Source organism: Mustela nivalis, assembly GCF_964662115.1.
Source record: "Mustela nivalis genome assembly, chromosome: 2".
Classification (NCBI taxonomy): domain Eukaryota; kingdom Metazoa; phylum Chordata; class Mammalia; order Carnivora; family Mustelidae; genus Mustela; species Mustela nivalis.
Window position 1 is genome coordinate 109,040,152 of NC_139021.1, and position 27,813 is coordinate 109,067,964.

Genomic DNA, 27,813 nt, shown 5'->3' on the forward strand with positions numbered 1-27,813 from the left:
TAATTAAAAAAACAGAGAATACTCAAACAGCTAAAGGCAACAATGAAAGTTGGTCATTACGACAGATTTTATAGATAGGGAAGGGTTATAAGAGAATACTGTGAACACTGTATAGTAACAAATTGAATAACTGAGATGAAATGGATTAATTCCTAGAAATATGAAATTTCACCAAGACTAACCCAAAAAGAAATAGAAAATATGAACAGATCCATAACAAGTAAGGCTACTGAATCAGTCATCAGGTCTCCTTACAAAGAAAAATACCTGACTTGATGGCTTCACTGGTGATTTCTACCAAATATTTAAAGAAGAGCCAACACCAATGCTCTTAAACATTTCCAGAAATATGAAGAGGAGAACTCCCTGACTCATTCAATGAGGCCAGCATTACTCCATAATCCAGAGATACTATAAGAAAATAAAACTACTGACCAACATCCCTGATTAAAATCAGTACAAGAATTGTCAACAAAATATTAGCAAACTGAATTTGGTAGCATATGAAAAGGATTATGCACCATTACCAAGTGCGATTAATTCCTGGAATGCAAGAATGAGTCAATACACAAGAAACATTCAGTGTCATAGGTCACATTACAAAAGGAAGGGTAAGTCACATGATCATCTCAACTGATGCAGAAAAAGCACTTGACAACATTCAGCACGTTTTCAGGCTAAAAGCACTCAACAGACTACGAATAGAAGAAACTATGTCAACATAATAAGAGGTATATGAAAAACACACAATGAGTATCATACCCCACAGGGAAAGGTTACAAGCTTTTCCACTAAGATCAGGAACAATTCAGGGATGCCAGATTTTGTCACTTCTACTAAACATAATACTGAAAGTACAAGCCAGAACCATTAGGCATGAAAGGGAATCCAAATTGGAAAGAAATAAGTAAAATTATCTCTGTTTGCAGATGGCATGATCTTATATGTAGAAAACCCTGAAGATTCCAGGAAAACAACACTTTTAGAATTAATCAGTGACAGTTGACCAAAATCAACATACAGAAATCTGTTGCAATTCAATACCCCAGCAATGAATAATTTAAAAAGGAAACTGAGAAAACAATTTCATGTGTAACAACATCATAAAGAATAAAATACATTGGAATAATCTTAACCAAGAGGTAGCAGAGTTGTGCACTGGAAACTATGAAATGCTGCTGAAAGAAATGAAAGAATACACTTATAACTGGAAGGCTATACCATGTTCATGTTTTGGAAACCTTGATATTTTTAAGAGGTTAATGTTTTGCAAAGCGATCTACAAATAATTTTCAACATGGGTGCCAGGATTACTCAACAGGGAGAGGACTATTTTCCAACAAACGAGGCTAGGACAATTGGATAACAGTATGCAAAGGAATAAAAATGGACCTTCACCTTATACCGCATACAAAAATTAACTCAAAATGAATCAAAGTTCTCAGCATAAGACCTAGGGCTATAAAAACTCTTAGGGAAGAAAAACAGGACAAAGCTTTATCACATTAAATTTGATGATGATTTCTTGGATAGGACACAGAAAACATAAGATAAAATAGATAAATTCAAATACATCAACATTTAAAACTTTTGTGCTTCAAAGAATGCCATCAGCAGAGTAAAATGGCAACCCATGAATGAAAGAAAATACCTGCAAATTCTCTATCTCATTAGGGGTTCATATCCATAGTATATAAAGAACGTTGTACATCCCAGCAACCAAAAAATCAAACACCTTGATTTTAAAATGCACAAAGTACTTCAATAGACATTTATCCAAAGAAAACATAGAAATGCCCAATGAAGACATGAAAAGATGCTCAACATCAGAAGCCATCAGGGAAATGCAAATCAAAACCACAGTGAGACACCACTTCCCACCCTTTTGCTGTTTTTTTTTTTTTTTTTAAGATTTTATTTATTTGACAGAGATCACAAGCAGGCAGAGAGGCAGGCAGAGAGAGAGGAAGGGAAGAAGACCCCCTGCTGAGCAGAGAGCCCGATGTGGGACTCGGTCCCAGGACCCGGAGACCATGACCCGAGCCGAAGGCACTGAGCCACCCAGGCGTCCTCGCTTTTTTTTTTTTTTTTAAATGGGAAATAAGATGTGTTGATGAGCACGAGTTGGAGCCACGATTCACTGGTGGGAATGTAACACAGCAAAGCAGACATTTCCTCAAAAACTTAAAAATAGAATTGCCACAGAATCCAGGAATTGCACTTGTTGGAATACACCCAAAAGAACTGAAAGCAAGGTCTCGAAGATATTTGTTCACCCAAATTCACAGCAATTTTATTCACTACAGCCAAAAGGTGGAAAAGTCCACGGATCCCCCAGGAGAGGAGATGAGCAAAACTGGCATATATATACTGTAAAACATTCTTCAGAATTCAACACACGCCCCAGCACTGATCGACCTAGAGAACATTATGCTACATTAGATCCGCCCATCACAGAAGGACCAAAATTGTATGACGTCACTTAGATGAGGAGCCCGGATGAGTCAAATTCATGGAGACAGAAAGTGGAATGGTGGTTGCCAGGGTCTGGAGAAAGGGAGGGATGGGGAATTCATTTCTAGAGGGCAGTGAGGTTCAGTTCGGCAATATGGCAAGGATTCTGGAGAGACCACAATGTGAAAATGCTAATGCCATTGACCCATCTACTTAAAAATAGTTACAAAGTTAACTTCTATGTTATGTCTGTTTTACCACAATAAGAAATATTTAAACAAAAAGTGTGCTTCATTAACGTGAATGAGACCCAGCCTGATTTGTGATGCAGTGAGAAACCCAATTCCTGCACATACACTCCCTGGGGTGATGGGGAATCCCACCCAACCCCACCACCCCAGTGCAGATCTCCTGGTCACCTTGTGCATCAGCCACCATGCCCACCCCCAACATCATGGCAGTGACATGGGACTCACCTGCCAATTTATTTGAGAGAGAGAGAGAATGCATGTGCATACACTGAGAGAGAGCACATGAGCTGGGACAGGAGAGAGTGAGAAGCAGCCGCCCGGGTGAGCAGGGAGCCCGAGGCAGGGCTCGATCCCAGGACCCCAGGATCATTATTGAGCTGAAGGCAGAAGCTTCACCACCTGAGCCCACCAGGTGCTCAGAATGCCCAGTCTCTTAACCTAGATGTAGCTACCACCAACAACTTTTATCTTCAGGGTAATGAACTCTGACTCATTAATCCAAACAGAGCAGTGAAACACAGAAGTTAACAATCCATGACTCCATTAGGATAAAAGCAGAGGCTTCCCCTCTCACCCCCTTATGATTTGCACGAGAGCAAGGTGTACAGCTGAGCAGTCAGGTCTCACTGAACTACCATCCCCCCCCCAATCCAAGAACAGGTATCAACCTCTCCCAGAAGGTTGTGAGCCTGTCCCCACTGGTCTTCTTGGGGACTGCAAAGCAGGAAAGGGTCATCTCGAGAGGCTGCCCAATAGGCTAAGCAGGATGGAGGTAACAAAATCTGTCTTTGGCAAACATAAAATGTCTAATTAAAAAAAAAAAGTATAACTTGGGAGTCACAAAGCTAAAATCAGGAGTAAGAAGCAGAAAGCAAAACCGAAGCACATTCAGCTGCAAAGTGTGAAGGAGAAACTTAAAATGAGAGTTGAAAATGACATGGAACTGCTGAATGGAGAGACCTGGCTAGGAATGCTCTCCAGCCCCCTGCCCAAGGAGCTGCGGGGAGACTGGCAGTCAAGTGGCAGGCGTCTGAGGCTCTGCACGGGGTGATGGAGCTGGGAACTTCCATCTGCCTCTCCCCTGTGTCCCCTATCCTTCTGATTCATTCCTGGCCTACAGTGGTTCTTCAGGATCAGGCTCCAGGTTTGGAGTGATCCAGAGAACAAGAGGTATAAGGGCTGGATAGGAGGATCTCCTAAGACAGTGGCTTCAGAGAGAAAGGATATGAAAGCCAAAAAGGCAGAGAGGGAAGTGAACTCAGAGATAGTGTCCAGGCCAGATGCAAGTCTAGGATGGCCATCTTCACTGCCTTGTATTTACCTGAACCAAGATGCCCTGAGATGCTGAGCAAGTCCCCAGCCCAGGATGAGGCAGGTGATGCGTTTTCCCAATGCTGAGCAGCTCTCTTTGCTGGCACCCAAACCTGGAACAAACCACCTTGGCTGCTCTGCATTTCACTCCCACCAGAGAGAAACCATCAGCAGAGGCACCGTGGGGGAACTCTGAATAAGATGGCAGAGCTCTAGGAACTGAGCCCAGGAGAAGTTGGTACAGCAGCCAAAACACATCATTCTGGAATGCCACAGAGGATCCCAATGTCAACAAGTGCCCAGACATCTCCTGACCACTGCCCTTGGGTGCACCTTCACTTGCAGAACCCAAGCCTTGGGGGACCCAGATCTGCCTCTACCTCCCCAAGGGCATGGCCTTCCTCTCGTGCCTCCTCCCTCTGTTCTGTAAGACTTTCTTCTGCATGTGCCAGGAATGGATCTCAAATCAGGTAACAAGAACAAGAGCTAAAAGGAAAATAAACAACTATGTTGATCTTATCTAACACTATTCCAGGGTAGCACTGCAACTGACCATTGTGCAACTCAGAGCTTCAATTTCTCATTCTGCAACAAGAAGACACCTGCTGAACAAGACGAAATGACATAAAGCACCTGGAATGCTTGAAATCACGCCTGGCTCATAGTAAATGCTCACTAAATGTTGGGTGCCAGGCCCCGGGCATCATCTTGGCTCACACACCCGCTTTCCTCTCTGGGTCCCACTGCACGTTGCACTTGGGGTGCTCTTTGCTCATCTTCCCACATTCTTCAAAAGCATTTTTTCTTCAATTCCCTATGAATTCCAGATTATTGCTCTTCCTCCCTTATAAAAAATGCTCACAACAGACAAAATGAGAAAGTCTATCTCTGCAACTGCCCCTCAGAACAATGTATTACTTAAACTATAACCCCTGGATGATTTTAGTAGTTACCAAGCACATTTAGATACAGCCTTAAGAAAAACATATACTGGCAACAGGTCTTTGGGGGAAAGGACGATACATGACCTTGAAGCTGAGCAGCTGGGGATGCCCAGCTAGCTCAGAGCAGAATGCCACCAGCTTCCTGAAAGCCAAGCAGCTTGGAATGCCCAGGCTGCTCAGGGCTGAGCCGCTGCCTGCCTTCTTTTTCCATTGTCTCTCCTTTCTCCTCCCCAAAGCACCTGTTGTTAGTTAGATGTGTCCTTTGAATGGGCTTGTTTAACTATAAACTTTACCCTCCTTCTTGTTTGTCCACAAGACATGTGACTAATGTTTGACCTTCATTGACTCCTCTGTTGGTTATTGTTTCTATCTAATAAAAGTGAGACTGAGGAGTTGCTTGGTGCATTGGTCTTTTCGACTGTTGTCCTCTGCTCCCTTTCTCTTGCAGCTGACTTGTTTGTGCCTAATTCTTCTCCTGTTCAAGGACTGGAAGGGCATAACTATCATTTGACTATAGCGGCCTTTGTCCTTCCTGGCCATTGTCACTGTTGGGATGTGTTGGAATCCCAGCTCTGGGACCTGTGAATGTGACCCTATTTGTTATCTGGTCTTTGCAACAGTCAAGTTAAGGTCACTGGGATGGGACCTAATCCAGTCCGACTGGGCGGTTTATAAGACAGAGGTTTATAAGACAGATGCGAGTAGAGGGGAGACAAGAAGAAGACACATGGAAGATGCCTTGTGATGACAGCCGCAGACATCCCAGTGATCCATCGACAAGCCAGGGGCCCCAAGAATCACCAACATCAAACTATTAGAAGGACATGGAAGTACTGGGTGTGGTGCAAAAATAATGAATACTGTTATGCTGAAAATAAATTAAAAAATAAATTAAAAAAAAAAAAAAGAAGGACATGGAAGGTTCTCCCCTAGACCCTTTGGGTGGAGTATGTCCCTGACAACAGATTTGAGTTTGTATTTCTAGCCTCCAGAGTCATGCAAGAATAAATTTCTGTTGTGTTAAGCCCGAGGTACTTAGTACCTAGGAATATCTTACAGGGATAGACTTAATTCCTTCCCACCTCAAGGTGCCCAGGAGTGTCTGAGAGGCAGGTTTTCCAAGAGAGCCAGTAGCTCACTGTGTGCCTCCTTAATAATCAATTAATGAATTTATTGAATTTAAGGGAAGAAAATCTTCAACAAGGTGATGAATGCACTGAGCATTTTATTTGTTATTATTTGGGGGCATACAGAAAAAAGTACTACCACAGTAACTGCACCTTCCATTTGAGACATTTTTCTGCTAACCCTCAAATTTCCTCCCAGAAAATAGGAGCTTGTGCCTGGTATGAATCTTCCTTCAGTGGGAACTTCCAGTAATAAAGCTCTTACTGCAGAATGCGTCCAGCTCCCTGGGGGTTGGGGGGGATGGGGGTGGGTGGTGGGTGTGGAGGGGGTCTCTTTCTGTGGTCCTGAAAATTTTCTCTTCTTTTAAAAACGGCGGCTAATGAATTGGTCAGTGATCAAAACTCCGAAAAGAAGATAAGCCACTTGGGTTTGAATGATTAAGACCATTAAAAAATACACAATAGAAGATGAAATCAAATCCAAATAAAGTGCCTTTGCCTAATGCACATCAAATGGGAAGGATTTTAAACTTCTCTCTCGGTCACAGATGTGACACGAGGCAAAGTTTCGTGGCATCTGCTGCCTGCCTTTCTCCTCCTGGAAAAGGAGTCTGACCTTGGATTCTTTTTCAAAACTGGACTCTTTTGATAATTTTAACAGATTTATCCTCAAAGGCATAAGGAAAATGATTATGCGAATAAGAAAGTAAAAAGAGTTCTGAGCACAGCACAGCATCACAGGGACTATGACTGGCAGGAGATCTCGTGTCTCCAGTGTGGAGCTCAGCTGGCAGACAGGAATGGGACAGAGACACGCTCATCTCCATACACACAGGCCTCTGTACCATAATTCTAGAGGCAGCTTTCCCTTTTATGTGCAAGATGAAAGTCACCTAAAGAAGTTTTCCTTAAATTGGAATAGTATTTATTCCTATCTGTATCATAAAAAAGCCTGTATTAGAAATATAGTAACAGGTGACTTAAGATTCTATTTACATGAAGGACACTCAAGCCTAAATCCTCATTTCAGATGACTATCTCAAATAATTAGCAAGCATATTTTTATTTTTTATGTGTAATAAAAACAGCATGAATGATATGACTTGTAGCCATTAGCCTGTAGATCTTAGAATCAACCCAATTTATGTCAAGGGTGTAATCCAGGGAGAAGGGCCAGCACAGAGCACCATGAAAGAGAGAAGTCAGTAACTGGAAGTTTCCAAATGCCATCAGGGAAATATTGGCATCATGGAAGTCACAATCATCCAGGAATAAAAACAGGAATGACATTGTTTTGGGAGCCATTCACCCAACAGAGAAGATGTGGCTTCATGAATATGGGGTCAGCTCATCATGCCTTCTTGAGAATCACAGAGATGCAAAGGGTCCTACTGCTTTAGAGGACAAGAGCACAGAGCTTGGGGGATCCATGTAGAGTGAGCAGAAGCAAACCTGGACTGGGTCTGGGGAGGCACCCCCTCAGCTCTCAGGGTTGCTATTCTGATACACCCTGATAATGGCCTCCAAGGTCTTGCACTCCTGGCATACCCAGCAAGGACGTGTGGGGCCGCTCAGGGTCCACCGGGGATTACCTGTCCTTACAAAGCTCAAGGGTAAGAGAACCATAGAAACACACTGTGTAGATGAGAAATTAGAACCCCTGTGTGCTGTTGGTGGGAATGCAAAATGGTGCAGCCCTTGAGGAAAAGAGTTTGGAGCTTTCTCAAAAACGTAAAATGGAATAAACATATCCAGCAATTACACTTCCAGGGATACGTCCAAAAAACTTCAAAGCAGGATCTCCAAAAAACAGGTGCAAATCCATGTTCAATGCAGTATTATTCATATTAGCCAAGAGGTAGAAGCTACTTAAGGGGCCATTCATGGATGAAGGGATATCTCAATCCATTCAGGTGCGTAGAACAAAACAATGTAGACTGGGTGCCTTCTAAATGACAGAAAATTACCGCTCACAGTTCTAGAGGCTGGAAGTATGGGGCTGGTGTACCAACATGACCAGCAAGGACCCTTTTCTGGGCCACACACATTCACTGCATCCTGCAGAAGAGGGTAGGCATGTGCCTGAGCCTCTTGGATAAGGCACCGTCTGTTTCTAGAGGATTCTGCTCCCATGACCTAAGCACCTCCCAAAGGTCCCACCTGCTAATACCATCATCACCATTGGGGGTTTGGGTTAGAGCAGTGACTTCAGGTGGGACACAAACATTCAGATCATCGCAACAGATAAAGAAAAGATAGTGTATCAGGACAATGGAATACTATGCAGCCATTACAAGAAAAGAGGTCCTGTCCCATGTTACAACATGGATGCACCTCAAAGACCTTATGCTGAGTGAAGCAAGCCAGCCACAGCTAAACTCATGCTATAGGATTCCACTTACACAGAGCACCTGAAGCAGTCAAAAGCCTAGACACAGTTACTGAAATGCGGTTTCTGAGTGCTGGGGAGAGGAGGAAGGGGAACTTGGTGTTCAGTGTGTTCAGACCTCCTTCCATTTTATAAGATGAGAAACTTCTAGAGATGTGTTGCTCAACAACATGAATATACTTAATGTATTAACTTAATATAATTATCTTCAGTAATTATACTTAAACACATAAAACCCATTAAAATAGTAAATTTAACATTATGTGCTTTTTACCACAATAAAAATTAACCGTTTTGTATTTTGTTTTTTAAATCCTTTCAAACCAGTATTTAACCGAACAGCAATATATACATGTAGTTAAAAAATAACAATTATTGTGTATTTTTAGCCCCCAGCCCCTTCCACAGAGTGAGAAATGCTATTACTAATTTGTTGTGTGTCCTTCCAGAATTATAGCATGTGCACACATGCATGTATATGTGCATGTTCATCTCAGGGACTTTGGATGGGAGCACAGTGTGCATATTGCTTTTCCTCGCTTTAAAAAACTGTTTCCTAAAGCTCATTATCAATAAATAGATTCACCTCTCCCTTTTCAAAGGAAGGCATTCTATGCAATACTGCACTGTAGCATGCTTTATCTCTGCACTCCCAGCGGCAGAGAACGAGACCATGACTATGAGGACGTGAGCACTGTCCACACAGGAGTATTCTGTGCAGCTCACGAGTCCCTGTGGGATTCATTCCTAGGAGTGGAGTTTCTACTCGGTGTAGACAGTGTACCAAGGGACTTAAGGTCCTGGCCTTTCTGGCCTGCCATCTTCAGAGCTACAAAGCAGGTGTTTGGGAACCCCTTTACTTAATTTTATGGAAATTGTCCTCTAAGGGTTTGTGAGAGTGAACAACTTTTCATACATTTATAAAACTCTCTCTTTCATTTTGTTTACAGCCTATTTCTATCTTTACCCAAATTTTTTCAAGAATATTTATTTATTTGTCAGAAAGAGAGAGCGCGCCAAAAAACAGGGAGCAGTAGGCAGAATAGGCAGAGCAGGCAAAGGGAGAGGCAGGCTCCCTGCTGAGAAAGGAACCCAGTGTGGGACTTGATGCCAGGACTCTGGGGTCATGACCTGAGCTGAAGGAACATGCTTAACCAACTGAGCCACCCAGGCATCCCTATCTTTACCCATTTTTAAAATCTTACCAATTTATTTACAAGAATGCTTTATAAATGAAGAAAACTTTCTTTGTCATATATATTTAAATTTTCCTCAATTTATGTTTGGTGTTTTCTCACAGCAACTTTTTTCCCCACATCATTTTTAAATTAATCCGATTTATCAATCTTTTTTATTTTTGGTAGCATTTGGTTTTCCCATTTTCCTTAGCATGCTCTTTCCAATAAGCCAAACAAAACATTTTCTAATTGCATCTAGTCCTTTCTCTGTGGCTGACTTATTTTAAATTGTTTATCTATTTGAGATATAAAATAGGGACCCAACTTTATTTATTTTTTTCCAGGTTGTCCCAGTATCATTTATTGAATAATCAATTTTTCATCACTAATTTGAAATGCCACATTTATTTTTTGCTAATTCTGTAAATATATTTATTAATGAACCCTATTATGTTTCTTCACTAATCTTGCATTAATATGCTAATATAAACAATATTAATATTAAGTAGTTTCAAACACATACGTATAAGCTTTGTAAGGCATTTTACTAACTTAATAGGAATAATTCCCTTTAATAATATTCTTTTTATCAATTGCTGTGGCTACTTCTTCATGCAAACATTTTAAAATAAAAGAAAGATTTCATATTAGGGGGGCCTGGGTGGCTCAGTGGTTAAGCGTCTGCCTTCAGCTCAGGTCATGATCCCAGGGTCCTGGGATCAAGGCCCACATCAGGCTCCCTGCTTGGCGGGAAGCCTGCTTCTCCCTCTCCCACTCCCCCTGCCTGTGTTTTCTCTCTCGCTGTCTCTCTCTCTCTGTCAAATAAATAAAATTGAACTAATGGAAGAAAGAGAGAGAGAGAGAGAGAGAGAGAGAGAAAAGAGAGTCTTCATTTTATTTTATTTCAGGGTTAGTTAAGGATGAGCATACATCATACATCATTACACTATCAAGTCCTGATACCCAAGGACAAGGATTAATCCCACTTTTCTTTGATGCTCCTTAATGGTGTTTTAAGTACTTTTGAGCATTTCTTGTCAATTTTATTGTTTGTGATTCTATTATAAATGAAGTCCATGGCTCCTTCATCATTTAACTAATTACTTATAGGTACAAAGAGAAATTAATTAATTTTGGAAATTATTTTCATAAGAAGGTATATTGCTGGTTATGTTTTCAAAATTATTTCCCAGGAGATTTTCTATGGTTCTCCAAGAACATACAATGATAATTTATCTTCATTTCTAATTTTTATGCCTCTTGTATTATTTCCTTCTCTTTCTGAATGTACTTCATAACTTGAGAATATAAGGTTAGAGGCTTAGAAAGGAGGGCTTACCATGTTCATCTTTTAAGGTCATGTGGGATAAGTGCTTTTAAAAAGCCCTCCAAATTCTCAAAAGTAAAGGAAATCCCAGATTGATTATCTCTGACACAAATTCTGAAATAAGGCAGAAGTAGAAGTTTAAAACTTAATCTGGAGATGAACAAACAATAAGGGGAAAGACTACTCTTCCCCTGTGTAAGACAACCCATTATTAACACAAGTCACCCATAAGACCTCATCACAAAAAGCTGAAAAACACTGGTCTCCTTCAGACTGCCAAGCAGGTGTCTGTTTTTCATCCATGTTAATCCTGTTCCCTGCATAACACTGCTCAGTAAATGATACCATAGCAACTAGCAGCAATCTGGAAAAATCCATAAGCACAGATCCCTACCTCATGCCTTAGACAAATACAAAACGCACTAAACCAGGGATCACGGATCACGCAACCTGTAGCCCAAAGGCAAATGCAACTGGTGCATGTTTTTGTAAATAAAGTTTTATTAGAATACAGCCAAACTCTTTCACTTACACAATGACTGTGGCTGCTTTCACACAAGGGAGGCGCTATAACAGAGACTATATGGTCTACAACACTGAAAACATTTGCTATTTGCCCCTTTACAAAACAAGCAAGCAGACCCCTGGGACACACCAGCAGTTCTCTCAGTGTGAGAAATCTGAACGTATTTAGAGGACCTCCAGCTTCTCAACTGATGCCCCAACAGTACTGGCTGGAAAGTTTGAGGATTGCTAATCAGAAATTCTCATCATCTCAGAGTTTTAAGACTAGCTACATTAACATTTTTTTAAAAAACAGTGAAAACCTGTCATCCTCTTCTACAAAATACTATTATTTATTTCATTGTTGCCTTTGTCTATACAAATTTATAAAATGTGCTCTGCATCAAAGGTGGAAAATTGTTCTAACTGCAGGCAGGCACAATTTCTGCAACTTGCAGAGATACTGTACATATACAGAATGCATAAGTACACACCACACTTGCACATTCTGTATATTTACAGTATCTGCAAGTTGTAGAAAGGTAGAGGTGATGGTCCCTCCATCTGAGACCAAGTGTTGGTACAACATCCTCTGATGTTCAGCTGCCTGAGTTGCAAGGGGCTGGGAATAATCTCCAGGAGACTCAGCTAGAGATTCCCTGAGCTTCCCTGCCTTCTGCCTCCCTGAGACTCACTCAGCTCAATGATGTTTCCTTTCAATGACTGTGCTGCTGCAGAAACTTTTCTGTAAGAATTTAATTTTTCCATTGTTCACTTTTTCTGCTTAACACAAAAAGGATATTTTAATTTTTATTTTTATGCTCTTTCAAGGAATTTAAAAAATCCTACTTTTAGTGAAGTAGGTACAAAGAATAGACAAAGAAACAAGCCAGAGACCCTGACTCCAGAGCCTATGTGAAATAGTCATGAGATGAATGAGTGGAGTGAAAGAAAGTAGTGAGCAAGAGATGAGATTAGTGAGTGAGACACGAGAGAGTAATGTGTGAGACATGAGAGAGTAGTGTGCGAGATGAAAGAGTAGTGTGCGAGATATGAGAGTAGTGAGCGAGCCATGAGAGAGTAGTGTGTCAGACATGAGTAATGAGCGAGATATGAGAGTAGTGTGCAAGACATGAGAGAGTAGCTATGTCAGACATGAGAGCGAGATATGAGAAAGTAGTGAGCAAGACACTAGAGAGTAGTGTGTGAGACATGGGAGAGTAGTGAGTGAGACATGAGTGAGTAGTGTCAGACATGAGAGAGTAGAGTGTGAGACATGAGAGTAGTGAGTGTGAGATAAGAGAATAGTAAGTGAAACATGAGAGAGTAGTGTGCGAGATGAGAGAGTAGTGTGCAAGACATGAGTAGTGTGTGAGACATGAGAGAGTAGTGTGTGAGACATGAGAGAGTAGTGTGCAAGAGAGTAGTGTGTGAGATATGAGAGTAGTGAGTGAGACATGAGAGAGTAGTGTGTGAGGCATGAGAGTAGTGAGCGAGAGATAAGAGAATAGTGAGCGAGACATGAGAGTAATGTGCGAGACATGAGAGAGTAGTGTGCGAGATGAGACAGCAAAACATGAGAGAGTAGTGAGCGAGACATGAGTAGTGTGTGAGATGAGAGAGTAGTGTGCTGAGCTGAGAGAGTAAAAGAAAAAGAAGTAAAAGGTATTCAAATTGGCAAAGAAGTCAAACTCTCTGTTTAAAGATGACATGATACTTTATATGAAAAACCCAAAAGACTCCATCCCCAAACTCCTAGAACTAATTCAGCAATTCAGCAATGTGGCCAGATACAAAGTGAATGTACAGAAATCAGCTGCTTTCTCATACACTAACAATGAAAATACAGAAACGGAAATTAGAGAATTGATTCCATTTGCTATAGCACCCAGAACCGTAAGATACCTGGGAATCAACCTAACCAAAGAGGTAAAGGATCTGTACTCAAGGAACTAGAGATGAGAGAAATCAAAGAAGACACAAAAAGATGGAAGACCATTCCATGCTCACGGATCGGAAGAATAAACATTATTAAGATGTCTATACTGCCCAGAGCCATCTATATTTCAATGTCATCTGGATCAAAATTCCACCGGCATTTTTTAAAGAGCTGGAGAAAACAATCCTAAAATTTGTATGGAACCAGAAGAAACCTTGAATTGCTAAGGAAATGTTGAAAAGGAAAAAACAAAACTGGGGGCATCCCATTGCCTGATTTCAAGCTTTACTACAAAGCTGTGATCACCAAGACACCATGGTACTGGTGTCCTATTTTTATTACACTATCACACTTGTGTATTATTTCTGCTTAAACAGTAAACTACCAAGAACTTATTTTTAAAAAGTAAAACAATGTATATTTACCCACATATTTATCATTTTTGGCAGTCTTCATTTTTAATGATTTTTAATGATTCGTTCTGCCTGGTAAAAGACATTATTTTTGAAGAAATGAGAGTTGTTGTTTGCAAAATGACTCAAGTTTGTGAATTTGTTTTATTTTTATTGTTCTCATTCCTTCATTGAATAATCTCAAATTGGGATTACCTATCAAGTCTCAAATTGGGATTACCTATCAAGTACGTATTATACACAAGCAAAATGAACAGCATTTGCAAATGCGAATACCAGTTGTTCTCACCTGGAGATCATTTTTCAGGTCTCCGGATTTGCTAAAATCCCACGGATTGTGGGGTTTTTTGTTGTTGTGAAAACTAGGTGGGGTAGGTGCGGTACTGGCATCAGTGGGCAGAGCACACACAGGCTGCCGAACACCCTGCAGGGCACCAGTCCGGGCCCTGCAACGAAGAAGAATCTGGCCCAAGATGTGAATCGTGTGGCGAGTGAAACACTGAGGCTGGTGCGTGAGGCACCATGACTCGTTCTGCAAACTGTGTCTGTGTGGCGGGAATGACATGGGCCGTGCTTGTGAGGAACCAGCCCAGGGTCCCACGTGCCCTGCAGCAGGGTCTGGAGCTCGCTGTGCGGGACAGAAAGCGTGGGGCGCGCTCACGGAGGACTGTCACCAACAACACAGTGTGAAGAGACTGCGCGGTGGTGTCAGAGCCAGACGGGGGAGCATGGGGCGCACATGAGGTAAGAAAGGCTTTAAGAAGACCAACTACGAAACCACCATCTGGATTTGGGGGGGGGGGGGAGGATGAGCCCAGGTTTTAGCCTTGACAGCCGGGGAGGCCGTAGCTCCGTGAGTCCGGAACGCCGGCAAGGGGCTGAGTCAGACCCAGGGAGCCCGCAAGGGCAGCGGCCAGGAGGCCGCGGCCAGGCGCTCATGGTGGGGGGACTGGGTCTCAAGGCGCTGGAGCATCAGGAGGCACATGTCGGGGTTACCGGGACGCCAGGGAGGGGAAACGGCAGGAGGACCCGACACGCGGAAGAAACCAGGCACCGACTCGGGGGCAGACACCGGGTGGTCCTGCACTCGCTCAGTCCAAGGCCGCCCAGGACGTCCGCGCTTACAGGGGACGAGTCCCGCGGTCCTGGCCACCGAGCAGGCTGTCTGCACGTGCTCCACCCCCGCAGCCTGTCCAGCACCTCGACCCCACAGCCCGTACCCGCAGCCCGTAGCTTACCGCTCCTCACGGTCCCCACGACGACGGTTGTCGGCCCCATGGGCCAGTGGAGAGGCTCCCGGAAGGCAGGCTGGGCCAGGGCCCCACGCGGGGCAGGGCCAGGCCCACTGCCCCCCACGCTCGTGGGGAACCGCAGCAACAGACACTGCGCCTCTCACGTGTCGCCTGTGCCGCCGCGTGGAGCGAGGCCACGCAGAGCCTCACGGGAGCTCAGCGCACAGCACTCTGGGAAAGACCTCGTGGAGTCCTGTGCGCAGGCGCAGGCGCAGGCGCAGGCACAGCCCCACCCCATAAGCTGTCTCAGGCGGTGAGGGCGGGGCGTCGGGAGCTTGCTAGGCGGGTGCAGAGCGGTGCGGTGTGAGCAGGTGCCTTCTCCTGCGGGGCCACGAAGCCAGGGCTGCAGGGGAGCAGGGACACCGCAGGTAAACGCGGGGGCCGTGGGCGACTGCTGGCAGCCAAGGAGGAGTGGGAGGTGGGGGCGCGTCCGTGGACGGCGTGGCTGGGGCAGCCGCTGGTTGGGAGCGTGGCGGAGGGCGCTGCCTGCGGGGTCCAGCTGTGGACACGTGCGGGCGTCGGTGTGGAGAAGACGCTTTCTTCTTGCCCGGCTGTTGGCGGGCTCCGGCGCTGTGTGTCCTGGGAGCGCAGACCTGGCGCGGGTCTGGCAGGGCGGCTCCAGGGCCTGATCTGTCCCTCCGTCAGACAACGCGGTGCGGCCGCTGCCGGAACCCCCGGGGACACCGTGTGGACATGCGAGCGGACACCGGGGAGCCATGAGGGCCCGCGGGCGCGACAGAACGCCGGCCGCCGTGCCCCATCGCGAAGTGCAGTTGGAGTGCGGGTCAGGGCCGCCCTGCGTGCCGCTGGATGGCAGGAAGCGCCGCTGGGGGTCCGCAGGAGGTGAAGAAGCGGCCGCGTCCGGTCCTGCCCTGCGCTCCGAGTGGACGGCGCCATTGTCGTCGTTGCTTAGGACTGCCCAGATGGGACAGCTTGGTGTGCGCCCGCAGGCGCTTATGGGAGGAGATGTGACACATGCACCCGCACGGAGACACTGACGTATCAGCCGACCGTGCAGAAGACGGAGTGACCGCATGGACGGGGCCGCCGCCATGACGCCGAGTGACCGCAGTCCGCCAGGGACAGACGCAGATGCCGTCCGAGTGGACTTCCGCGCGCGCCGAGCTTGGCCGGACCTCCAGCACCACCGCAGCAGCCGAGAGCCGCTCTGGGGCAGGGAACGGGTGGGGTGTGGGTGGGCCTCAAGGCAGGGGCGGAGGAACCAGAGAAATGGGCGAACTGCCTTGTTGGTTTTGTGTAGTTATGTTTAAATAAACCCCGGCCGAAGTCAGCGTTCTCGCCGGGATCCAGGATGTCAGACATGAACGGACCCTACCCTCTTCCGGGCCCCACAGAGCCCTCAACCTCGGGCCAGCTTCCTGCCCCAGGAACCCTCTTCTGAGAGTCTCCATCCTGACCTCTCCGCGGCACTCCTATCCCCAGAAATCCAACTCACCCTTCCTTCCCCGCTGAGGATCATTGCCCACAGCAGCACTAGCTGCAGGCTTTTCAGCACCCGTTGCTGCCCCTTCTGACACCCAGTGCTCACGCCGGACACACTGGCGCTCCCCGAACCAGGCTTTCTTTTCTCTGTAGAAGTGACCGCTGACATGCCCTGTGCTCTACTGACGCATTGGCTTCCCCGTCTCTGTGCTGGAGAGGATTCTGTGCTTGACCTCCCTGTGTTGTCTGGGCACAGAGTCTCCCTTGCTCTCTTTCCAGCTCCGCTCGTGCTCAGGAGATCACTTTCTTGGGCCCCTGGGTGGCTCAGTCCAGGAAGACCTGCCTTTGGCTCCAGTTATGTTCTTGGAGTCCCGGGATTGAGTTCCACCCAGTAGGGAACCAGCCTCTCCTCCCTTTGCCTCACTCCCCCCAGGTGGTCATTGCTCTAGCTCTCTATCAATTAAGTAAATAAAATCTTTTAAAAAAAGAAAAAGACAGACAAGACTACCTTCATGAACTATCTAGCCTGTGTTTGCCTGGTTGGCCCTGTGGCTGGACTCTGAGATTCCTAAACCAGAAATCATTTCTGCAGCCAGTGTGGTCTTGAGGGGAACCTGGTGCACTACCTCTGAGAGTTGGTCTCCCTTGGAGCAGGTGGTACTTGTAAACAGGCTTTTTGAAATGCTAAGCCATATGAAGAATGCCGGCAGCCCCTGCCTTCGAAGACACAGGAGGCAGTGAGGATTGTAGGTCTAATAACATCATGTTGGACCTAATATTTTAGCTTTTTAAGATCTCCTTTTAGCTATGTTTTCTTGACTGTCACCCAAATGTGTTTTTATTTCCTATACTTGAAGGAATAGCGGCGGTGGCTGCTTCGGCTCTCTTGAAATTGGCGGGACACAGCCACACCACAGGAATATGAAACAGGGCAGCCTGAGCAGGCAGCAATTCACTGTGTGTTCAGCAAAGTCACATTTGGAATGGCCAGAGATGTGCACAGCATCTGCCATGCTTCATGGCAGGTGAGACACCCAAATGGTAGAAGATCGTAAATTAATGGGTGAAATTACTTTGCACAGATAAAGCAGTTTACATTTCTTTTCCTTTTTGCTTTGTTATATGTTAGTGGTTAAGAGCTATTTCATACTTTTCTGTGTAATCTAGTTAATACTCTTTTAAAAACCTGTCAGAATTTAACCTCAGGAAAAGGAACATTTTAGCCTGCTCAGGAATGTAAAGATTCTTACATCACAAAATGTTAAAATGTATTTGATGTGTGCTACACATGTAAATATCCTGGTTCTGAGTCTTTGCTTATGAATTACATGTTTGCTTAAATGGTTGTTACAATTTATAACATTTTTTTTTTAAGTAGGCTCCACAGAGCTCAAATTCGTAACTCTGGGATCAAGACCTGAGCTGAGATCAAGTCAGACACTCAACCTACTGAGCCACCCAAGCAAGCAATGCAGGTTGTGAATGATTTTTTAAAAAATAACCTCTTCTCTTTAAGGTGGTGTAGTTCATTTTGGGCTGCTATGTAATGAAGCCACATGGCCACTAGGTGGAGATGTTGTACAGCGCAGAACACACTGCCCTTCTGCAGAGACTTTTCATTATTTTAAAAGATTTTTTTTTTTTTAATTAAACTCTACACACAATGTGGAGCTTGAACTCATAGCCCTAAGATCAAGAGTCGCACACTCATCTGACTCAGCCAGCCAGGCACCCAGAGACTTTTACTGCTTAATACAAAAAATCAAATGGAAAAGTTCTGTGAAAGTGGACGTTTTTGAATATACATCCATATTAAGGTTTCAAAAGCACTGAATACGATCAAAATATTCAGGACAAAAATTGTGAAGATAAATTATCCTGGTAATGTTATTCTTCATTTTCCTCTTTTTTGAGGGTTATTCATTTTTCTTTCACATATTTTCAGTTTTAAATTCCATGTATAGTATATAAAAGGAAAATGCATCACTATCTAAAAGAGCACACATGCATACGCCTAGAAACATAAATACATAGTTCTTACTGTAGTATTTACAAGAGGGAAGACAATGACCTCTTTTGTCATGAAAGAACCTTTAATCTTTCCACATATATTTCTCTTTTTCTTAGCAACTAGAAAAGTATCCACATAGTTTAAATTTCTTTTTTTATGTTTAGATAATGGCTGCTAACAAAATTGATAACGTAGACTGTCAGAAAATATAACATTGCATGTCAGAATGGCTTTTGAATGTTCTGGTGTGTTTATATTGCTTTGCTGTGATACAGAATTCGAAAAGCCTTTGCTCTGAATGGATTTGATTTGTCACCATTTACTCGTTACTTCTGTTTTAAGACAACTGCAGAAAATCAAACGCATTTTTTGGTGTGTTTATTTTTAAAGAAAGCATTGTCGTCTGTTATACGCCCTTGGGAATTCAATGTCATTGTTTTACTTATCATATATTGAAGTTGTCAACTAGCATCAGGTTCTCAGGTGCTCCTTCTCTGAACAGGGAATGAACTGTGGGGACCACTAGCATCATTGCTTTGACACGTGTCTGGGGCCATTTCAACTCATGAGGGGAAGAGTCATGCCCTGGGGAGTTCCTAGTGGGGGTGTTCTGAGTGGTCCTGCAGATGTCAATGCCCCCCAGGCTTGGAAGGAGTTACTTAGAGTTCTGGAGTGCTCAGTCCAACCTGGCAGCTCATTCATTCATTCATTCAGCAGCACAGGAGTGCCTGTGTGTATCGTGTCTTCCGTACATAGATGAGGGGAGCAGGCAAGGGTGTGGACAGAGAACAAGGAAAGGAAAATGCCCATTCCTGAGTGTGGTAGGAAGCCCATGCTCAGGAGTTGGAGGGAGTTGTGACATTCTGGGAGGCAGGAAGTAAACCAGGAGGGTTTGTGGCACAGAGAGAGCTTTAAGATGTGAGCTGTCACAATTGTCCCCTGGTGCTGAGAGTTGGTACAGTGGTGCCTGAGATCTACTGGAAAAGACAATGACAAGATGGGGGGCGTCATCAGGAGGGCTGTTTGGTGGCATGAGGGGCCCGGAAGTCCAATAGGGTGAGTGGAATATGGGGAAATGAAGAATCCATGCCCCTTTGCCTTTGAGTGTGTGAGAGAGATGGGCAATGCCACCGGAGGGTAATGCGGGTTAGAGCAGGAAAGTACCTGAATCAGAGATGCCCACACTCTAGAGGAAAGCCTGCACCCTCCATATATCACCCAGAGCTAGCCTCCTCTTATCCAAATCACATCCATATCCAGAGAAGAGGGTTTTCATCTGGGCTCAGGCGATAGACACCAGCTCTCCAGCAGTCATGGTTCCACTCCACAAACATGAGCAGGTAACTAAGAGATATCAACACATGAAGAAAGCCAGAGAGGAGTCACTGCAGAAAACAGAAGAAAATGATGCTAATCCAAAGAAGGCAAGGGTGGAGATAGTCAGACCCGATCCAAACGATTGTGGGTGTACTGGATACAGCTGTACCTAAAGCCTCATCTTGAACATTTGGATTACACAAGCCAAGATGCCTCTCTTGTTATAGCATGTCTGAATTGTACCCATCATCCACATACAAGAGGGCCTTGACTGTGTTTACTAATGTATCTATTCTTGGAAAATTCGGGGACATTTTTAGGGTGAGCGTATATCAATTGAAGGAAAAACAAACATTACTATGATGCCATTATTTCTCCTGGAAATTCTTTGCAACACAAAGAAATGAGACAACTAGGCAAAAGAGTAAATTAAGTTTATGACAGTGTCAGAGTCTTCAGTCTTTGCTTTATGGGCCATTTAATAAGTTCTTAGCATCAATGATGACCTGTAGGTACTCATAATCCTCTCCAAAGAAATCCACTGTAAGTCTGCTCATATCATGTGGATTAATTAATTATCCTCTGTTTCACTTTTCCTTAAGACTTCACCAATTAAACTGTTTCCTGTTTCAGTCTGTATTGTTGCACTTTGCCTGTATGGCTCTTAACACTTTGCATGCAAAAGCTGCCTTTCTTCCACTTCCATTTTTTTATGCCTCAGATAATGCTGTAGGGCTGTTCTGAATGAGGAAATTGGTCTGAGAACTGTCTTCCCTTGTCTCTGTGGACACGAAATGTCAGATCTTCTAAGGACTTTGTATCTGACGTCAACTCTGTGTTCCTGGTTTATTATATTTTCCATCATTAGCTCTGAGATTCCAAACCCCACAGGGTTCAGGAAGAGAGCAGAAAGCCTCTGGGGAGCTACCATATGAGGAGGCCTCTCCTTTCTCTTTCAGAGCAGCCCACATTCATTTATTTAACTTCCCTTAAAATGATGCTACCTTTCCCTTATGAGAATAACAATCTTATGGCTCACTGTCCACGCATAAATCATCTGACGGATGTAGGTTGTAAATTTGGATCTGGTGCTGAATTTCAAAAGATGAAGTTTCTATCTGGGCTTTAAATTTTATTCTTTTTTCTTTTTTCACTAATTTTTGGAAACCTATCTGGGCAAAACCTTCACTGAATTAGGTCAAAGAGAAGACCAATGTGGAAAAGAGAATGGTGAAGTTTTACCTTCAAAAAACCAGGGGGCTGGGCCAGCTGAGTGCACTGTGAAGGGAGAGGGGCTATCCTGGCCCAGCCATGCCCCACCCCCTGATCTGGTCCTTGCATCACCTATGGTTTGTACCACAACCCAAGACACTTTTGTTTGTTTATTTAAATTCTCAAGTTCATAAAAAGGATGATCTTTCTAGGTAACACGGGAAGGGCTCTGAGCCCCACAGATGTGACGTGATGGTGAATTTTCCTTCCTTCTGTCCGAGAGGTAAGAACTCCCCATATTGTTCAGTTGGTGTTGCTACAGACTCTTCCCTGTCCCCCAGAAAAGGAGGGACTGAATCTGATCTGGAGCTCTTCCAGAAGCTTCCACACCATTAGAATAATCTGTCCAGATTAGAATTAAATTGCTCTGAGTGGATGTTTCTCACTGTAAAACAAAACAGCATGCAATGGGCCAGTAGCATGGTCAGAACTTGCCACCAAATGGAAAAGGAAACAAGAGAGCCCTCCATGCAGAGATGGTTTCCTTTGATTTGACAAATTACCCTGTTCATCCAGGGTGGATTTCTCCAGACTCACGTCCTGTTTCAGGCTGCATCATGTGCCTGCCATCAAATTCATGTGCTGGAGTCCTAACTCCCTGTAACTCAGAGGGTGGCCTAATTTAGAGAGGGTCTTGACACAGGGAACCAGTTGTTTTGAGGGCATTGAGCTGGGCTGTAATCCAGTAGGACTGGTGTCCTTAGAGAGGATGAGATTTGGACACAGACCCAAGGAGGGAAGACACATAAAGACACACAGAGAGAAGACAGCCATCTACAGGCCAGAGACAAGACTGGAACAGATCCTTCTGTCATGGCCCCTGGAAGGAATCAAATCTGTCTCACCTGGATTTTAGACTTCTGGCTTCTACTGAAACCTCCCAGTTGGTGTTGCTTTGTTGTCATGGCCGACTTGAGCAGACCCAGGCCATTCCTATTATGATTGGGTGGTGGAACCAGGCTACAGAGCTTAGAGGGAACTCAAGCTCTGTTTAGACCAGAACTATTCAAGAAGAGCACAAGCACTGGCCTCAGAGGTGGGCACTTACATAGTTTAAAGACTTCCTAGTAGTTGAATCAAAAAAAAAAAAAAAAAAAGGAAATGGGTGAAATTAATTTTAACAATATGTTTTATTTAATCCCATATACCCAAATATGTCAATGAGGTGTGTTGAATGTAAAGGAGATATTTTACCTTTTCTTTGTGGTCAAAACTTTTAAAGATTAAAAAATTTTAATCTTTAAAATCTGGTGTTTGGGACACCTGGGTGGCTCAGTCAGTTAAACTGCTTCCCTCAGCTCAGGTCATGACGCCAGGGTCCTGGGATTGAGTCCTGCATTGGGCTCCTCGCTCAGGGGGAGCCTGCTTCTCTCTCTGCCTCTGCCTTACACTTTGCCCGCTTGTCCTCTCTAAAAAAAAAAAAAAAAAAAAAAAAAAAAAAAAAAAAAAATCTGGTGTGTGTGATTTACATGGACAGAGCATTTAAATGGTCAATGGAAGGGAGGGTTGTTTTGACCAGTGAAAATTGTTCTGGAAGGTGCTTGAGGAAGACAGTTTCTCCTTGAACTATCCTGGCTCCTCTTTTGTGATTTTAGCATTTTGCTGTGGAATCATCTGGCCGTCTCTTGGCTCCGATAGAGGCTAAGTATAGTCCCTCCTAAAAGAGATGTGAAACTGGAGGGACTCGTCACTAGATGTTCAAAGCATCGGCTTGTAAGGACCCTGGGCGGTGAAGACACATTCCTTTCTCTTCATTACCATATTCAAACAAAGGCACAGATCTGTTGATGGTTCTGTCATGGTTTTGCTCATCTTTGAGCAGAACTGTAGAGTGTTTGCTGAAGATCATACTAGAAAATTATACTTAATTTCTTTCTTCTGGGAATCTTTACCTATGGTTTTATTTCTTTTAAATTCCTATGTTTTTAAGAGAAGTATGTTCTGGCCAAGCGAGTTTGGGTAATAAGTGAGCGGCTTGGAAAGCACTCATTTCCTCCCATGTTCATTTACTCATTAAGAGAAATCTTCTCCAATGAAGACATACCGATGGCTATCAGACACGTGAAAATATGTTTATCATCACTAGCCATCAGGGAGATTCAAAATAAAACTACATTGAGAAATCTGTGTCAAGTGTTTTCTGATAGCATCTCTCTGACTCTGATACCTGGCCATCCCTCCTCCCCTTTTCACTTATGATAACCCTTGTCTAGATTCAGATCTGGGCACCTATCAGAAGCTGACACATTACAGCATGGGGAGAGGGATACATAGCAGCTAAATATCCCCACACATCCAGGTAAAGACACCATAATAAGAGATGCCAGAAAGCGGGAGGGGGGGGGGGTGTCCTCGTGCTGCACATTATAACGGTGACAAGTTGAGCTCACCCTACCTGAGATCTTAAATCATTGGTGAGTGATTAAAAAACAAAAACAAAAACCAACAAATTATAGATCAAGGCCCAAATGATGCCATCTTGAGAATTTGGATTTGTCCTTATTAAAATGTCTTTGGGGAGCTTCCAAATGCTCCCATCCCCTCTTTCCAGGTACCAGGAGCCATATTGCAGAGCTGTGGCTGTCTGCCTGGTAACCCACTCCGAGATCTGGGGTGAGGCTAAGGGTCTTCCTGCCTCAGGACCCAGATGGGGGGCGTGAAGACCTGCTTTCTTCATTTGAACCTTCCATAATTAAGCATCTAAGGAATTCTCCTTCCAGAAAGGGTCAGAAACAACTAGAAGTAGACCACATGGGCACTGGTCCTGCCCATCCTACCTTAAAGAGCGTACCTTAAGTTCCTCCTCCCAGGTGGACAGGTAAGTGCAAATGACTAATCACTCTTGGGTAAAGAAAAATGCATAAATGTCAAGGAGGCAGTAAGAAGCACATCCTGTAAGAATGTTTCCATGATTTTCAGGAATTCACTCTTCAAGTCATTGTCCGTTATGCTCTCATTTTCTACTGTCGCATTCTATACAGATCCTTCCCTTCTAATTTAAGACAAAGAAAGCCCTTATCTCAGTTATTTTTTTGTGGTTTTTCATTTCTATGAAAATTACTTCTAACTTTTTTCTATGTATACTTTACATTGTTAAGGAGGATGAAGGATGCAGGATTTTATGATAAAGTGTACTTCAGCTTTTAGGCACATTTTCTTCCTTGTATGAGAAGACCCGAATCTCCACTGTGCTCATGTCCTGTTCTGGCCACTCACATGGGTTGTCGGAGGGATGACTATCTTCTGGAGAGAATCAGTTTGGAAAAAGAGTTCTTTTGGAGATGGCCTCCACAGCTGAAAACAAGTAGGGAAATCTACTTTTCAGTGTGAACAAAGAGTTCAGAATGGAGACAAGTGCCTCAAGTCCAGGGAACAGGGTATTTCGTGGGAAACCCCCCAGAAAATGGTAAATCTTATAGAGGAGTTTCAGTTAGTGTGAACGGATGAGACTTCTGGGATTACGGGATTTGCCAGAGCTTGCAAACTTAAAAGCACGGAGCTGTCACACAGAACGAGGAATGACGCCATTTGTCAGCAGAGACATTTATGGAACGGCAACAAAAATGATTCCTAAAAGCCACCCATTTGAGAGAAGACAAAGTTGCGTCTGGAAATCAAGGCTCTTGGGATGAGGTTGGTGATGCTTGGGCACACTGGCTCTCACAGACAGAGCCCTGTCATGGGTTTGGGGGCTGTCAGAGAAGTCCAGGCACCCATCAGCTGTGTGGTTCATTTGTTCCCTGGGCTTCAGGTACCTGGTCTATAAAATTTGGTTGTCACATGACCTTTGGCTAAAGTTGCCTTCTTCTCTCCTTCTCTCCTCCTGTATCCCCATATACCTTCTCCTGCATTAGAGGAGTCTGTAGCCAGTGTCCTCCCCAGTAGCTGCCCCAGCCTGCAGAAAGGGACTCATGGGAGCATTAAAGAGGTAAGCCCCACTCTTTGTGAGCCCCGGCTCTCTCTGTTCTGGACCAGTGTCTCTGAGTAACGTTTATTTCTTTCCCATAAGACACACAGGTTTCCTCCCTCCCCTTGATCACCTTAGTTGCCTCCTCTGCTCCTGAGGACATGGATTTCAGACTTCACTCTCTCCTGTTTCTTTTCCCCTGGAGCGACACATGGCCATCCATGTCCTTTTAAAAATACAGAGTTGGTGCCATGTCAGACTCTGCTGCTGGCAGATCAGGCGATCAGCAGTACTAAGTGGGAAGATGTGTTGCTGAGCCCATGCATATACTGTCTCCCACCACAGCCCTTTCTTCATGAACCCTTTGAGCAATGGCAGTGGTGGCTGGGGTCCACAGAACAAGTCATCCTATGTACTCGCTGATTTAACAGCTCCTGTGCTGAGCATTCTCATGGACATAAATGTCTCCACAATTTTTAACCATCCAGAGAATTCCATTCGTAGACCTTTCCCCAGTTTCCCTTGCCACCAATTTTTCCAATCGTGCTCAAATCCTTGACCATCCAGCCAAAACATCGACAGCAGCCCCTGAACTGGTATAGAATTCCCTGTCTTGCCGCTTTCCCTTTCAGGAAAGGAAATTCCTAGGCATGCTGCTTGACGTTCTGTGCCCTGGGAGTATTTTCCTTCATGGAAGTCCTGGACAGGGGCTGCAGGGAGGTGACCATCCACTTCCAGGTGGTGCCTGAGTACATGCCAGGAGCATCTCTGAACCAGGTACGATTTTTCTCTTCTTCTGTCACCTGACCACATGTAACTCTCCATGAGGAGGCCATAGGCACATGATGGGAAGGAAGGCAGTGGGTCATGAGTGGGGAACCACGCACCCTTGGGCAGCTTATTTGTGTAAATTACCTGCCCAGGACTGCCTGGGCCCAGCCATGTGTATAGCAGTCCTGCTGCACAATGGAACGCTGCTTGAAATGTTTTACTTTGTGACGTGGTGGGTCAGATGACACCCACCTGATGGTTGAGTGTCACCGTGTGTCAGGTTCAGGTCACCTGTTAAGTCAGTAGCCCAAGATTAAGTAATTCTCCTGAGGCCCTCCAATGGATCTTGAGCTGTTTTTCAAAAGAAACAATTATCCAAAGAGGATGGTAGGGCTTGGTCCCCAAACTTTAAGGTCCTGCACTGCAGGTCACCTATGAGAACCAGCCAAAGCTTCAAATAGCAATCCTATCTGCACTCGGACCGAGTGGCCGAGCAGCTTGCACAGCAGCCTGGACCTGCTGCAGAGCCTTCTGTCATTCTGGGTTTCACTCAAAATCAGCAGTTTTTTGGGTCACTCAATAAATGAACTGGAGTCCCACATCTAAATGAGGACTGTTTTGCCTCCAAAAATCAAGAAGGTCATGGGCATCATGCCTCATTCGTGGCTGTTGGAGAGGTCAGATACAACAAGTGACAAATTAGAAGGGACATCTCATCGTGCTCCACAGGGTGGGACCATAGAAATTTCACCAAGGTCAAGGCCTCTGAATTTGTCTGATGTACTTCCCATCCTCTGTTGTACTAACATCTTCCCAATAACTCTACAGCGGTTGCAGCTTCTTGTTCACGAGGTCCAGTCATCAATGCCATGGGCTCGTTTAAACATGGTCTCTTGTGTGGAAGGGAAAAGCAGTCAAGAACACTGTGAACTAAACCATGGCACAGGGCTGGAGAGTTGATACACCTATATAGGACAGGACAAGGTATTGTTGGCCTGGCCAGTTGAAAGGAAACTGCTTCTGGTGGTTTTTACCAACATGTTGGAAGAGAGAGCGTTTTTTAGGTTGATAGCTGTAGACTCAATTGTGGGGGATGTGTTAATTTCTCCAAGCAATGAGGCTACATCTGGTGCAGGAGTGCAGAGTCACCATCTGGGTAAATTATGAGAACCCATAGTCATTCTTCAGGATCCATCTGTTTTCTGCACACACTTAATAGGCAAGCCAGAGGGGGAGGGGTTGGCCATCACCACCCTGCACCCCTCAAGTCCTTGGTGGTGGTGTTCATCTCTGCAGTCCCTCTAGAAATGTGCCATAACTTACAGTTTTCCACTAGAGACAGTTCTAGTGGCTTCCACTTGGCTTTCTCACCATAATAGCACTTATTAATAGGCCATAGAATCAACACAGGGATGCTGCTGGCTGCCAGGAAGGTCTTCCCAACTATGCAGTCCAGACCTGCGAAATAACCACAGGATAAACTTAGGGTCCACTGGGTCAAATCTGAGATCAGCCTTCGACTGTCTGATTTCCATAAGCTCCTACTATGAGTGGTGGACAACAGGGACGTTTCAGGTCTCCTGAAATTCTGTCAATTCGGAGCCTGTGTTCATAGTCTCTGAAAAGCCTGATTATTTTCTTTTTTGCAATGCACAGTAACCCTGTAGAGGGCCAGAGGTTCCTTTGGGGAAGTCTGGGTAAAGCATTAATAGTAAAAATTTTTGGCATTGCAGCAGAGTCACCCTCTTGGCCTTCCATCCACTCAAGGTGTTTTGGGTCTGCAAACTGGCTCAAGACTGAGGAGCCATCGCTCTCTGTTTCCAGGACTCAAGTTAAGGTCTGTTCACTCGACTAACATTGCTCACACAGGTCGAGTATTGGACATACCATTTCTTTCCTTTCTAGAATACAGGGATCAAGTGCCAATTACTGTGTTGGCTCTGCTGTCCACGATGGCCGCAGG

General features: G+C 44.6%; 2 protein-coding genes across 2 annotated transcripts in view; one reads left to right on the forward strand and one right to left on the reverse strand.

Moving 5' to 3' along the window:
* Positions 1-15,267, reverse strand: part of LOC309859806 (zinc finger protein 25-like) — an 82,788-nt gene extending 67,521 nt beyond the window's left edge. The window contains exon 1 of the mRNA XM_082720916.1: positions 15,076-15,267. Coding sequence (XP_082577042.1) covers positions 15,076-15,115 — 40 coding nt within the window. The 5' untranslated portion in view covers positions 15,116-15,267. The remainder of the gene's footprint in view (positions 1-15,075) is intronic.
* Positions 15,268-16,163: 896 nt separating this feature from the next.
* LOC309859336 (contactin-associated protein-like 3) overlaps positions 16,164-27,813 on the forward strand; it is a gene marked incomplete at its 5' end in the record, with an annotated part of 227,730 nt that continues 216,080 nt past the window's right edge. Inside the window, one exon of the mRNA XM_082719986.1 lies at positions 16,164-16,313. Coding sequence (XP_082576112.1) covers positions 16,164-16,313 — 150 coding nt within the window. The remainder of the gene's footprint in view (positions 16,314-27,813) is intronic.